This window comes from Phyllostomus discolor, chromosome 4 (assembly GCF_004126475.2).
Source record: "Phyllostomus discolor isolate MPI-MPIP mPhyDis1 chromosome 4, mPhyDis1.pri.v3, whole genome shotgun sequence".
Lineage (NCBI taxonomy): Eukaryota > Metazoa > Chordata > Mammalia > Chiroptera > Phyllostomidae > Phyllostomus > Phyllostomus discolor.
This window is the reverse complement of record NC_040906.2, coordinates 27,762,328-27,776,231: the sequence shown is the minus strand read 5'-3', so window position 1 is coordinate 27,776,231 and position 13,904 is coordinate 27,762,328. Positions and strand designations below refer to the sequence as shown.

Genomic DNA, 13,904 nt, shown 5'->3' with positions numbered 1-13,904 from the left:
CCATTCTCTGGCCACACTAGCCACAATTCAAGTGCTCAATAACCACGTGTGGCTACTGGCTACCGTTTTGTACAGCACAGATATAAAACATTCTTATTATCACAAAAATTCTCCTGGATAGCAAACTGCTCTAGAGCCCAGAAAATGTAACAAATCTTTAAGGTTTGCCTTCCAACTGTGATTTGAAGAACTAACAACTGGCATAACTGCCCCATTTTAAAAATCACACTGACTCTGTCAAGGAGGAGTCTTGATTGGATCATTTGTCTTTAACATCTATTTAATAAGTATCTAGTTTTATCACAGAATTATTAAAGGGGATGCAAGAGCTTCAGCAAAGATCTATAAAAGGATATTGAAGCAAGCATTATCTGAACCTGAATTTTCCCACAAATCTCCTTTGCTACACTTCACTGTCCACAGCTGAAAACCTTGGTATTTGCAGATTTCCTCAAATTTCCCACTAATGCTTATAAGGTATTTGTATTCTACAGAAATTGTACTTCTACAATCCAGAAATCAAGCTTAATTTTGATTCTGTATTGCTGTTATTGACCTTAGATTTGATGCTTATTTTTAATTCCTTGTTTTATGTAAAAATAAAATGACCCAAACACTGGCTATCAGTAATAGTGAATTTAATGTCTTTTTCTCAAACTTGATGGCCCTACTTACACATTCATTCATTCTTTCTTTCAATTATTTTATCAGATGAGAAAGGAGCATATCAAATCATTCAACCAAGAACAAAAGAAAGAACACTCAAGGAAAACATCCCTGTGGGGCAAATTACCATTATTGACTTTATTTTCTTCCTTCTTTTACAAATTTAGGATGTTGCAGTCAAGCACTATATAGAGTGGCTACACTAAATGTTATTCAAGGTCCCTTCCAATTCTGATAATCTATTAAACTGTTGCTGTGAAAGGCCTATTTTACCAGCATTACTACACCAGATAGATAATCACATTTGAAAGTTAACCACAGCAAAATTCAATGCATTTGGAAGAACCCAATTAATTGAAAATATAAAATTTATTTCCCCAGTAGCTAAGCTCTATCACCTAAATGCTGAGAGCCTTCAGAGATGCAAACAAAAATAAGACACCAAACCACCTATTCACGCATTCCGGATTGCTCAAATAGTCTATCAGCTTTGTTACTCAGGCCTGATAGAAATACACAATTCAATGAGGATTTCCTACAACTGGCCTAATTTCTAGTCACTGTTTAATATAATGTAATAAATGCCAGGTGATGGTCTAAACGCAGTAATTTACCTAGACTATATATAATACAAATAATTTTTCAGATAGGGTCAGATACAAGAATTTATAAGGCAAACCAATTATTTTTAGGAGGTGACCTGGATTTATAACAGTTTATAAAATGCATTAGAGACAGGTTTTACCTGCTTTTCTCAAATGCCCAGATGACATTCTATTTGGGATAACATCAAACTGGATTATGTGTATGCATAGATATACTAAATTGTGTGATTCATTAAAAAGTTAAAAGGATAAGACCTCTAATAGAAACTTATTTGGTACTTTAATCTTACACAATTTAAGTATATAAGATATAAAGAAATAAAGGGAAAATATAAACAAAATATATCAAACCTTAAGTAAGCAGAGAAACATTTTGTTAAAGGAATAACTGAAATTATCAATATAAACCAATTAAGAATTTTTGGTGTGCCCATTTATTCAACATGATTAGGTAACTGTATCATATATATGCACCATACAGAAATATCAAGTATTTTTAAAAAACAGAACACTGAGTATTTAAGAAGGTATTGTGGCCTTAATTAAATCCTTAATTCAGAAGGCACTTCAGTAACTTTCAGTGCTTCAAAGCCATGATGACCATCACTGTACAGTACTGAAAAAATATGTATTTGTACCACGTACAAACAATAATTTCCAGTATTATGCAAGAAAATCTTGTTTCAGCCTTTTTTTTCTTTCTGTACAATTAAAAATAAAATGGAACATTAGTGTGATTTTTACAAATATTTTGTTTATTTTAATGAAGCTGGTACAGACAATGTCCATTTAAAACCCATATCCCAGGCCAAAAAGTACAAATTAAAATAAAAAAGAGCAGTGTTCTGTTGTACACACTTCTGCATGAATAACTTTATTAACTGCTAATGAAAATTAGAACTTTTCTGGGATCTTCTGACAAGATTTTTCTTTACTCTTAAAATGCTTTTTCTTCAGTGAAGCCATCTTTGGAGTTAGTCTTTACTCTCGCTTTATCTGTCGTCTTGACTCCAACCTGGTATTTCTCTTCTTTTGGTCCAGACCTTCAGATTTTAAAAGTAGCTTCAAGTTAAGGAAAGGTCATTTTCCACGGTTCAGTTCTCCGAAAAACCTCCATCTCCCACTGAAAGTCATAGTCCAGGAGTGAAGCAATCACAAGCTAGAACTTCCGGGCCAATTAGAAATGTCATTACGAACACTTGAATTGGTCGACCTCATGTATCACAAGCCTGAAAATGCACAGTCCTGAAAAAGGTGGCCTCTCTGTGCACACATGTAATGTTTAAAAAGGAGAGGGCAGTATGAAGGGGTCTAAGGTTTGATCACCAAAAATCAGCACAATGAAAACAAAACAATAATGAATGGGCACTAGAATTCAAATTACCAGATGTTTTAAAGACACAGGGGGTAGGGGTCAGTTTTCAATTCAATTCTGAACACCACATTACAAAAGAACTAATTTTAAAAATAAAAAAGGACTGAGGGAAAAGTAAATAAAATAAAAAGAATATCTAAACCGTTGAATGACCCCCTGTTTGTTCCTGATAAACTTCAATCACATCTTCTTCCTCCATTCCCAGCTGTAAGAGAAAATAAAAACATTTTAACAGAATATAAAAGCATGATTTTTTAATTGACTGCAATTATGCAGCCACTGTTTTAAGGTACAAAAAGATACAAAGGGGATCCACAGTTGTACTATTCCAAGATTAAGAATGCAGTTCCTTTAAAGACACATGGAGATATGTCTTTCCCTCAGATTCTATGTCAATGAAGTCATTTATTACTTTGCTGAGTCAATTTCACTTTCCAGCCTATTCGCTATATAAAACGTAAGTGTTGTATCGGAAAGGACCTTAAAAGAGTACTAAATCTAAGGGAACATGTATTTCATAGTTTAAACAATAGTTTGATGGCATATTTCTAAAAATCATTTTACTTCTAAATGTATGTAACTACCTGATAAAAATCTCTTTTCTTTTTCAAAAAACCTGATCACTTTGAAATATATGTGATTTTAGTTAGAAAAGAGATGCCTAAGGATTCATTTCCAAGTGGTTTGCTTGTCATCTAGAATTCCTTCTGGCATATAATAATTTTTTTTTTTTGACAGTGACCACTCTCAATGCAGAAAAATTATCTATATATCTACTTTTATTCAATTCCTCCAGTTTTATAAGCTAGATTATCTTTCACTCCATCCCTTCTCAATTCTTACAGGAACAAAGGGGGATCCTTTAAAATGCCTTTTATAGAAATTAAGCCAAGTATATAGGCAATTATCTTTACAAATTTCACATGCATTGAAATAGCACAGAAGTTTTTTTCTTACAGACATTACACTTAGCTGTGGAGATATGTTCCAGACCGCCTAGGAGAGGCCTGAAGCCACAGTAACAAACCCTATATATATATCGCTTTTTCCTACATAACATATATATATATACATATATACTATGTATATATGTATATACATATATAAAAAACATATATACTATGTTTTTTCTTCTTTGGTATATCCAAATTGCCAGTATCACTATTCTTGTGCTTTGGGGCCATTATTGAGTAAAATAGGGTTACTTGAACACAAGCACTGAGATACTAAAACAGTCGATCTGAAAACCAAGACAACCACTAAGTGACTAACAAGTGGGCAGTACACAAAGCACGAATACACTGGACAGAGAGAAGATCTGCATCCCAGGCAGGACAGAGCAGGACAGCATGGGACAGCACAAGATTTCATCACACTACTCAGAATGGTGCACAATTTCCAACCAATGAATTGTTTATTTCTGGAGTTTTCCATTTACTATTTTAGGACCACAGTTGCTTGCAGGTAACTCAGACCACAGAAAACAATACTGCTAAGGAGGACTATTATATTAATAATGGTTGCCTCTGACCAATCAATGTTTATCTCTTTCTTCCTCCCTTCCCCTCTCTCTAAAAATAAATGTTAAAAAAAAAATAATTAATGGTTGCCTGCTAAATGGGAATGCAGATATATTCAGAGTATATTTTCCATTTTATATAGTTTAATAGTTTGGTCTTATTACTTTTATTTTTAACTATGAGAAGTCTTTATACAAAAAAGGAGAGTACACAAAGGGGCACGGTGTCACACAGGGTGTAACCCAGGTACACCCTTATTGAGGATAAAGGACTCTGAATCTGTTCATTCCTGTGTGCAGCCAGGATTGAGAAACAATAGGTAGACTGAAATAAAAAACTAGCATTGTGTTCACTGAACTATAATGAACCACAAAAAAACAAATGAAAAATAAAAATTTTAAAGTCTAAGATCAATAACCTCTAATAAGAAAAGTTTCATATTTTTTTAAACGTGAGTACTTTTTTTTTAAGATTTTATTTATTTATTTTTAGAGAAGGAAGGGAGGGAGATAGAAAAAGAGAGAAACATCAATATGTGGTTGCTGGGGGTTATGGCCTGCAACCCAGGCATGTACCCTGGCTAGAAATCGAACCTGCGACACTTTGGTTTACAGCCTGCGCTCAATCCACTGAGCTATGCCAGCCAGGGATAAGTTTCATATTTTATAGGCCATGTTTTTATGCAGAATTTCAAAATATAAAAAAATTAAAGCATGCAAAGAAAACTAAAAATAAAACACAGGCTTCTAAGGATTTAGAATTTTTAAGGGGTTAAATTGGCATTTGTGTTATGGTTATCTTGGCTGTGGTACACATATAAATATTAAATTATTAAAGATGCTATAAAACTTCATTTTAATTACACATAAAGCCTGTTAAATACTGCAAGGAATGAAATTCCAAACATTACAAGGGAACCTTGAAATCAGAAAGGTAGCCTGTGTCTTCAAACTATGTACATTAGCAGAGATGAATGAACAATGGGGCAAGGAAGCCACTCCCTAAATATCTACTCTTTCTCACTGCTCCAGTACTTTTCTGGAAATATAAGCTCTTAGCAATGATAAGGAGTTGTCACCAAAATGCATTTAGTATCTGTTCTGTATTAAGAGATTATTTTAAGCCCTGGCTGGTGTAGCTCAGTGGATTGAGCTCGGGCTGTAAACCAAAGCATCCCAGGTTTGATTCCCAGTCAGGGCACATGCCTGGATTGCAGGCCATGGCCCCCAGCAACCGCACATTGATGTTTCTCTCTCTCTCTCTCTTTCTCCCTCGCTTCCCTCTCTAAAAATAAATAAAATCTTAAAAAAAAAAAAAAAAGAGATTATTTTAAGCTAGAACAGGGAAAAAAGATGAGTGTGGAACACCTTACTGAAAGTAAAGAAATGCTCAAGATGGTGGGTAGAAACTAAACCTTGGGGGGAAAGTTTGATGAGAAAGACAATCAAAAGTATGTCCCAACAAATTACTCAATGAAAGAGGAAAAACAACAATTACACAGTAAAGAAAAAAGTTAAATTGAGTGAAAAAAATTAACATCACCTATCATTACACCCTGAGAAAGACACATCACCATTTATGTAGTATTCAGCCAAAAACATAATACATAACCCAGATCCAGGACTTTCTAGAAAATAACTAATATGTATTCTTCAAAGATGTAAATGTCATAGAAGACAAGAATAGCTGAGGAAATGCTCCACATTAAAGATGATTAAGGAGGCAATTGAATAAAATATGTTGATACTGAGCTGGGTCCTGTGACAGGAGAGAAAATTTGTTATAAAAGACACAACTGGGACAAATGACAAAATTAGGTTGTAGCTTAAAGTATTCTAATAATATTAAGTGTCCTAAATTTGATTAACAGCACTGTGGTTACATAAAATATACCTGTTCTTAAGAAATACATACTAAAATATTAAGTAGTAAATGGCCATGGTACATGCAACCTACTCCGAAATGGTTCATAGGGTATACATACCTAAATATATACATGGGGGTTAGGGAAGTATAATAAGTAAAGGTAGCAAAATGTTAAAAATAGGTGAATCTAGGTAGAAGAGAGTACAATATTTTGTACTACTCTTGCAACTTTTCTATAAGTTGAAAATTAGTTTAAGATAAAAACTTTTTAAAAGATGGGGAAAAAACGATGGAGACATGTCAAAAAGAACACAGACACCAACCTAAAGAGGTCCCTCACTGGCCAGTATCTTAAGAAGAATATTCACAGTTTCAAAGCATCTCCCCACAAATTATTAATTACAAAGAGAAATGATAACTTCGCAATGGAGAAACCTGGCAGTTACCACATTAAGTAACTATACCCATAACAAGACAAAGAGCCATCAGTACCTCCTGATGCGATGCACTCAGAAGTACACGGCTTCGCTCTGTGCCACTTGTACCAAAAATGCAAAACTGAATCTATGTAATCACGAGGAAACATCAGACAAACCCAAATTGAAGAAATATATAAGCAAAGAAAACAGTCCACATAATACAATAAAACAAATTAAAACAGAAGCATTAAAAAACATGATAAATCAAGATGACAGAGCCAAATATATTAATACACACTAAGCTTCTGTATGAAATTCTCAAGATGGGTCAAAGTCAAAATCAAACCATAACGGTCACCATCACCATAAAAGTGTACCAGAAAATCTGCCAAATTTGAGGAATATCTGTCCTTCTTCAAAAAGACACAGTATGTGCCTTATGACAATCTCTGCACCCCATTCCACTTTCAACTTCTCTTTATATTGGTACTTTTGAAGGCAATATATGGGAAGTGCAACTCAAATGATTATTTTTTTCTCTGACAAATGATGTATCACTTAAATCAGAGAATATTCAAGAAATGGGCCGTTTACCATGAACCAAATCATTCAATGCAGAATTTAAAATTTTTCTTGACTCAAAGAAGAAATTTTACTCACTTCTTTTGGAGTGTGATTATCAGCAATTCTCTGACCTTCAAAGAGAAACCTGAGTGAATTCATTGGAACTCCCTAAAAAGGCAAAAAAACATATATATATATATATATACACACACACACAAATCTTAGAAGAGATAAAAACTTTGATGCACAAAAAAGCAAACATGAAAGCTTCAACAGAATACATAGAACATAAAATTAGCTAATTGTTTCATCATAATTACAATTTATTGAGTACAAATTATTTGCAAAGCCATCCCTGTCCCAAGCATTTTACATACATAATCATAATTGTCCATCACCTTATCTTCATTTTACAGCTAGGGAATCAAAGGTAAGGAGAGGGCACACAGCAAGCCAAGATTTTAAGGCCAAATCTGTTCTAAGCCAGTGCTCTTGACAACTATTTGTAAGCTAACATAAAAGATAAAATCAGAAACTGGATGAGCACCCTCACTCACTTCCAACTATACAAGCAAAACTGGTTTTAAAAAGATTAAATCATAGAAATATGATAAAAGCATCACAGCTGATCAGATAAGCTACAATAAACCTGCCAGACAGCATAGATAGCACTGTATCACAAATATCTTTATCACAAAGATATTAAAATAATTTTTAAATCACTTATTCAACAAAATAGCTAAGATATGACTCATGCAATGAGAAATAACTTCACTAAGTACAAATCAAGAATCATTAATTTAGTCCAAAAGTATTGTGAAAATTTTGCTCAATACTTAACATATTTTCAGTGCTTAAACATGGTCCCAAAAGTAACCACCCAAAATTAAAACTATCTTTCAATATGTACTACACAGAAGTACATAAGGCCACACACACTTACCCTTCATTTCACTAAATTCATTAAATTTCATACGTAAATTCTTTCCAGGGCATATATTAAATAAAATAAATATAACCGACTAAGGTAGAATATTCTTTGAGTTTAATTTAATTATAGGACACACTGAATTATAGGTCAAAAATGTTTCTATAGAAACCAATCAATAAACACAAAATGGAAAAATGACTCAATAAATATTTACTTTTTGTACTTTTCAATCTCTACTGGGTATTACATAGCTCTAACAAATTAAGCTTCCTATTCCTTTCATGTTATTAAATAAAAGAAAAATATTATCAAGCCTCTGTGAACTAAGTAGAAACAGCTTTTCTAAAGACCGAATACTCTTAGCCACCCTGTCCGGTGTGGCTCAGTTGGTTGGAACATCATACAGTAAGCCAAAAAGTGATAGATTCAATTCCCAGTCAGGGCGTATGCCTAGGTTTCAGGTTCAGTCTCCACCAGGTGTTTATGAGAGGAAACCGATCAATGTTTCTCACATTAACATTTCTCTCCCTCTCTCTCTCTCCCCCTTCCCTTCTCTCTAAAATCAATACACATGTCCTTGAGTAAGGAGGAAAAAAGTTGAAAATGATTCTAAGTTGATATTATATTTTAATTATCTCCCCAAATGTAGCACCTTCCATAAACTTTAGCTTTGTGATTTACTTCTTTACTTTGCTATTTTTCCTCAATAATCAACTCCTTGGTATATAGATGGAGAGAGAACACTATATAATTTTCTTCAAAATTGTTGTGAGGGCTAAATACAATGTGTCTTAGTACCTAGCAAAACACACTTAATATTTGTTTCTTTCCCCTGGTGAACACTCAATTTTAGTGCTCATCAGTATTATTACAAATGTGAACTAGTTGAGCCCCAATTAGTAAGATTTTACCGAGTTTAAAAATATCAAAACCGGAAAAGACAAAAATGTTTACTGTTTTACATATCCTAACTCCTAGGTAATCTCTTTTTCTTCTAGCCAAAGCAACTTTTATATAAGTTGTAAATTTTAACTGTAAAAAGAAACCATCTAAAAAACCTCCAATACTTGTGGTAATATCATGTAACACAATTCGATTACTAAAATATATTTTGGTTATCTCCTATATCCGGATGGTCACTAACTTAAAATTTTTTACTTTATAATGATCCATAAGTGATGTGTGCACTGTAGAAACTGTATAGTTAAACCTTGAACATGGGTCTGAGCTGCATGAGGCCACTTACATGCAGATTTTTTTCAGTAAGTGTATACAGTATTACAGATGTATTTTCCTTATGTTTTTCATAACTTTTTTCTCCAGCTTATTTTGTTGTAAGAATACAGTATGTAATACATATAACATATAAAATAACCCCTATGTTGTTCAAGATCAACTGTACTTCAGATTTTGAATTTTTATCTTTTCTCAGGCTAGTGGTATGCAATAAGATACTCTTTCATGATGCTGGGCAGCAGCAACAAGCTGCAGGTCCCAGTTAGCAATGTGATCACAGGGGCAGACAACCAACATTCCACAGAGCACTGTGTTGCCAGCATTTTTTAATATTGAGTTCTAAGCACATTTAAGGTAGCCTAGGATAAGCTGTGAGTTTCAAAAGATCAGATGTATTAAATGCATTTTTGACTTATGATATTTCAATTTATGATGAGTTTACTGGGACACAACCCCATCATAAGCCCAGGAGCATCAGTACACTAATTCCAATTACATTTATTTAAAATTATATTTTATTACTAACAATAATGGGTAGCATTTATTAAGCATTTTTTCTCTTTTTTTTTTCAATGTGTGCTTGCCTCTCACTCACCCACTACCAGGGACCTGGCCTACAACCCAGGCATGTGCCCTTACTGGGAATCAAACCAGCAACCCCTTGCTTGGCAGGCCCGCATTCAATCCACTGAGCTACACCAGCCAGGGCAATTAAGCAGTTTTTATGCATCATGTTAAGAGCTTTATGCAGGTCATCTTATATCTTCATGGGGTAGGCTCTGTAATATTCCCATTTTACCAAGTTCCTTTAAAAAAAAAAGATTTTATTTATTTTTAGAGAGAGGGGAAGGGAGGGAGAAAGAGAGGGAGAGAAACATCAATGTGTGGTTACCTCTTGTGTGTTCTCCACTGGGGTGCCTAGCCCACAACCCAGGCATGTGCCCTGACTAGGAATCGAACCAGCGACCTTTTGGTTCACAGGCCAGCACTCAACCAACTAAGCCACACTAGCCAGCCAGGGCTAAGTTCCCATTTTACTAAGGGGGAGACAAGGCACATAACTTACTCTTACTCAAACAGTAGTAGAGCCCATATTTGAATCTAGACAGGTTAAAGGACTTAATAATCTAGTTCACAAAGGCCAAAATTTGTGAGAATTTGGTATTAATAAATTAATTAGATTTCTATATGATTTTTAAAAGAGAAATACTTGACATTAAAAGCATAGAATGCAATTAGCAGTAATCTTTACTATTATATATAAAAATAATAAACAGTACTTAAAGATAATAATGTTAGTACTTAAATTTAACATATGGCTATACTTTTCGTTACAAACAAGGAAATTTCATACTGATCAATAAAATGTACTTGCCTTAATTATACATACTGGTAAGCCATAAAGATAAAGAAAATTAGTGACAAAGGAAGCACTGTATTTAATACAATAATATACAAACCTGTCTTTGACAGTATGATTCTTTGAGTTTCTTGAGATGTGTTGTCATTTTCACTTTGAAGTGAATCTCACTGCTATCCTAAGGAGATACAAGAAAACAATTATCCCTCTTTGTGTAAATTATTTGCTTTGCTTTGAAACAAATTATTTAATTACACAAATAGAAACAAACCTTGTCACCTGTATTTTCCCACCAAAATATTTTTTTGTATTCATAACAGGTATTATTAAAACACTTTAATCACAGCTTTATACCCATTTTAAAAGAAATTTAATAAAACAAACATAAAGACAATCTGTCTTGAATTTTTTAATTAACAGCATAAGTAAAAGCATATATGTCAAGAGAATGCATTGCTTCATAATTGTATGTTCATTCTATATTTAAAATAAAAGGTGAATTATCACAAACCCCCCAAAGCAACTCAAAACAAAAAAGTACCTCCCTAATAACTGACGTGTTATTGAAGGTGGTCAAACTACAAGACATACAAGGCCTGTCCAGAAAGTATCCAGCCATGTGCTATGAAAAAGACACATTTATTGAAGATACAAGAAACATTTACATAGGACAATCATGGGCTAGCCGCTTTAGAAGGAGGCACCTTGAGACCTCTGAGTTCTCCCAGAATCTCTTCCACTGCTCAAAACACTCTGCAAAATCCTTTGTTGGAATTGCCATCAGCTACCCCATCATATATATTTTCCTCAATTCTCACTGACAGTCTGAAATGTCTTCCCTTTCAAAGGTGATTTTAGTTTGGGGAAAAGTCAGAAGTCACAGGGCACCAAATCTGGGCTGCACAGGGGCTGAGTCACCTGGGGCCTTTGATGTTTTGCCAAAAAACTCTGCACAAGATGTGATGCATGACCAAGTTGCCCATAGCTGCAGCCTTCTGCATCATCCCAATAGTTTCCAAAGAGGAATGTTCCAGCTGAATGTCAAATTTGATGCAGATTCATTGCTGTACTAGCTCAGTCATTTTGAATGAGACAGCCACACAGTACACATGCTCACTCAATGGCATCTACCACCCCCACTAACTAGTACAGTGAAGTCATCATTGTTCACACATGCGCATTCCAGTCTACTCTCCTTGACTGCCAAGTTACACCAATGTCAAGCAAACCGTTCTCATTACGTTAACAATGTCTGGAATTTTTCTGCACAGACCTTGTATACCATAAAGTAACAGACTGAAAAACTTAATCCTGCCATAGAAAGTCACCCCAGAATCTGGTTTCTCTCACATGATAAAATGAGAGCCTGAGTCAGTTAAATAGATTTGTGGGACCACAAATTTTTTTTCTTTTTTTTTTCAATTCTTTTCTTCTACCCAGACTATCAAGCAAGCTATCAGGCAAATATCAAGAATAAATATTAACACGTGCATACTGTAAAATTTCAAAGCTAATTCCTATGCCTGCATATCATACTCACAAATTATACTAGTAGAAGTTGAACATTTACAATATTTTTGTGTCTGTAATTGTAAAGAAAAACAAATTCTCTTTCTATGGATAATATCATTAACAGACAAAATATCCATACCATAACTTCACACCATACATTAAAATCACATCCAGATGAATTAGAGGTAACACTTAATTTTAGTATTTTCTCTTCTTAAACAGAGATTTTCCCCTATCTTTACATTGACAAATCCTCATTCTAAAGCAAGATTTAACCCTAGAAACCATTTTTGAAAAAGGAGATTGATAAATCTGACTCAAAAACATAAAGACAAAGTGGATTAGTGGTTGCTAGAGGCTAGGTGGAAAGGAGGATGGGGAGTTACTGCTGAGTACAGAATGTCTTTTGGGGGTGATATGTTCTGGAATTAAACAGTGGTAATGGGTGAAGAGCCTTGTAAAAATACTGAAGTCACTGAATTATACACTTTAAAATGGATTTTATGATATGTGAATTATATAAGATAACCCCAGAAAATAAGAAAAGAATATGAACACATAATCAATGGAAGAATATAAACATAGTAGACCAAAAATTATACCTCATTAATCAGAGAAATGTAAAATAAACAAAATTTCACCTATCATACTAGCACGACACTGAAGGACTAGTAATACTGCATGTTTGGTAAAATGTGGGGAAATGGAACTCTAATATTTTGATGGTGAGAGTCCACCAATTATTTTGCCCTTTAAAAGAGCAACTATGATAATGCATTCTTCCAACAATTTTCAGCTTACCTTAATTATCAGTCAACATCTCAAAAACAGTCAATAAGATATAAGCCAGCAAAATGAGGTGCAAGAAAAGGGAAGTGGGTCGCAAAAAGAGCTGAGACGGCCCTTTGTTTAAGGTGGGCCCTAGCCTTATCACTCAATACTATTTAATGTATTTGCCACTGAAGCATATTAAGAAAAAGGTTTTATTTGAAGAAATTAAGGTGACTTAAATCTGCCCTGAAGAACAATTAAAATACAATCAGCCTCTTCTACCCTCAACAGTTTATAGCAAATTTTAAAACACCACTTTAAAATAATTTGCCTTACTTAAATCGCTTCTCCTGTGTGTCAGAAATTATTCACACATTCAAGAGTCAAAAATAATGAAACTCACCTGTCCAATAACTTTGAGTTTAATGTATTCTCCTTCCTTCTTATCGCCCAAGTCCTCAGTTGAAGGTTTTGCCTCCTGAAAAAAAAAAGTAATTTTAGAGATAAAAGTTCCTATATGCTATTTTTATTACTCTCTTATGAGTAGTTATTACTTCAGAGGAGAGTACAAAATCTGCACCTGAGAACACAAAGATCATTTATTTTCTCGGCCAGTCAATTAAGCAAAAAAGGTCCTAAGTCAATTGGCCCAAACACCAGTTCACTAGAAATCAAGAGAGAGGTCTCTTTTATTATACTATCCTACAGTAATGGTGGTGAAATTTCACTGTCCATAAGAATCACCTCAAAGACCTGTTAAGACTCCCAGTTTATTCTGTGGGTCTGGGGTTAGCCTATAATTTGCATTTCTAACAAGTTACCAGGTGGTGTTCCCGCTGCTCATGCTGCGGGGCAGAGGGACAACCTGGAGACCATTAGCCAACAGTCAAGTCCTATTAGTCAAAGGAAACTCAGCACTCCATGAATTCTTAACCAAACGCTACTACAAAATTATCTTCTCACAGCCTTTTGGGAGAAGGTAACTTCTCCAATTACAAAACTGTACTAAGAAATGTAAAATAGTCATATCAACATAAGCAGTCTATTTAGCAAGGATTTAGGAAGAAAAATCAAATAGC

At 34.2% G+C, this 13,904-nt stretch overlaps 1 protein-coding gene across 1 annotated transcript in view; it reads right to left on the bottom strand.

Annotated features, from left to right (window-relative positions):
• Positions 1-778: 778 nt before the first annotated feature.
• The window catches only part of SUMO1 (small ubiquitin like modifier 1), a 28,360-nt gene continuing 15,234 nt past the window's right edge, over positions 779-13,904 (bottom strand). Inside the window, exons 2-5 of the mRNA XM_028509135.2 lie at positions 13,229-13,303; positions 10,643-10,720; positions 7,112-7,183; positions 779-2,851 (exon numbers count right to left, since the gene is read on the bottom strand). Of these exons, the coding sequence (XP_028364936.1) occupies positions 2,783-2,851; positions 7,112-7,183; positions 10,643-10,720; positions 13,229-13,303 (294 nt within the window). The 3' untranslated portion in view covers positions 779-2,782. The remainder of the gene's footprint in view (positions 2,852-7,111; positions 7,184-10,642; positions 10,721-13,228; positions 13,304-13,904) is intronic.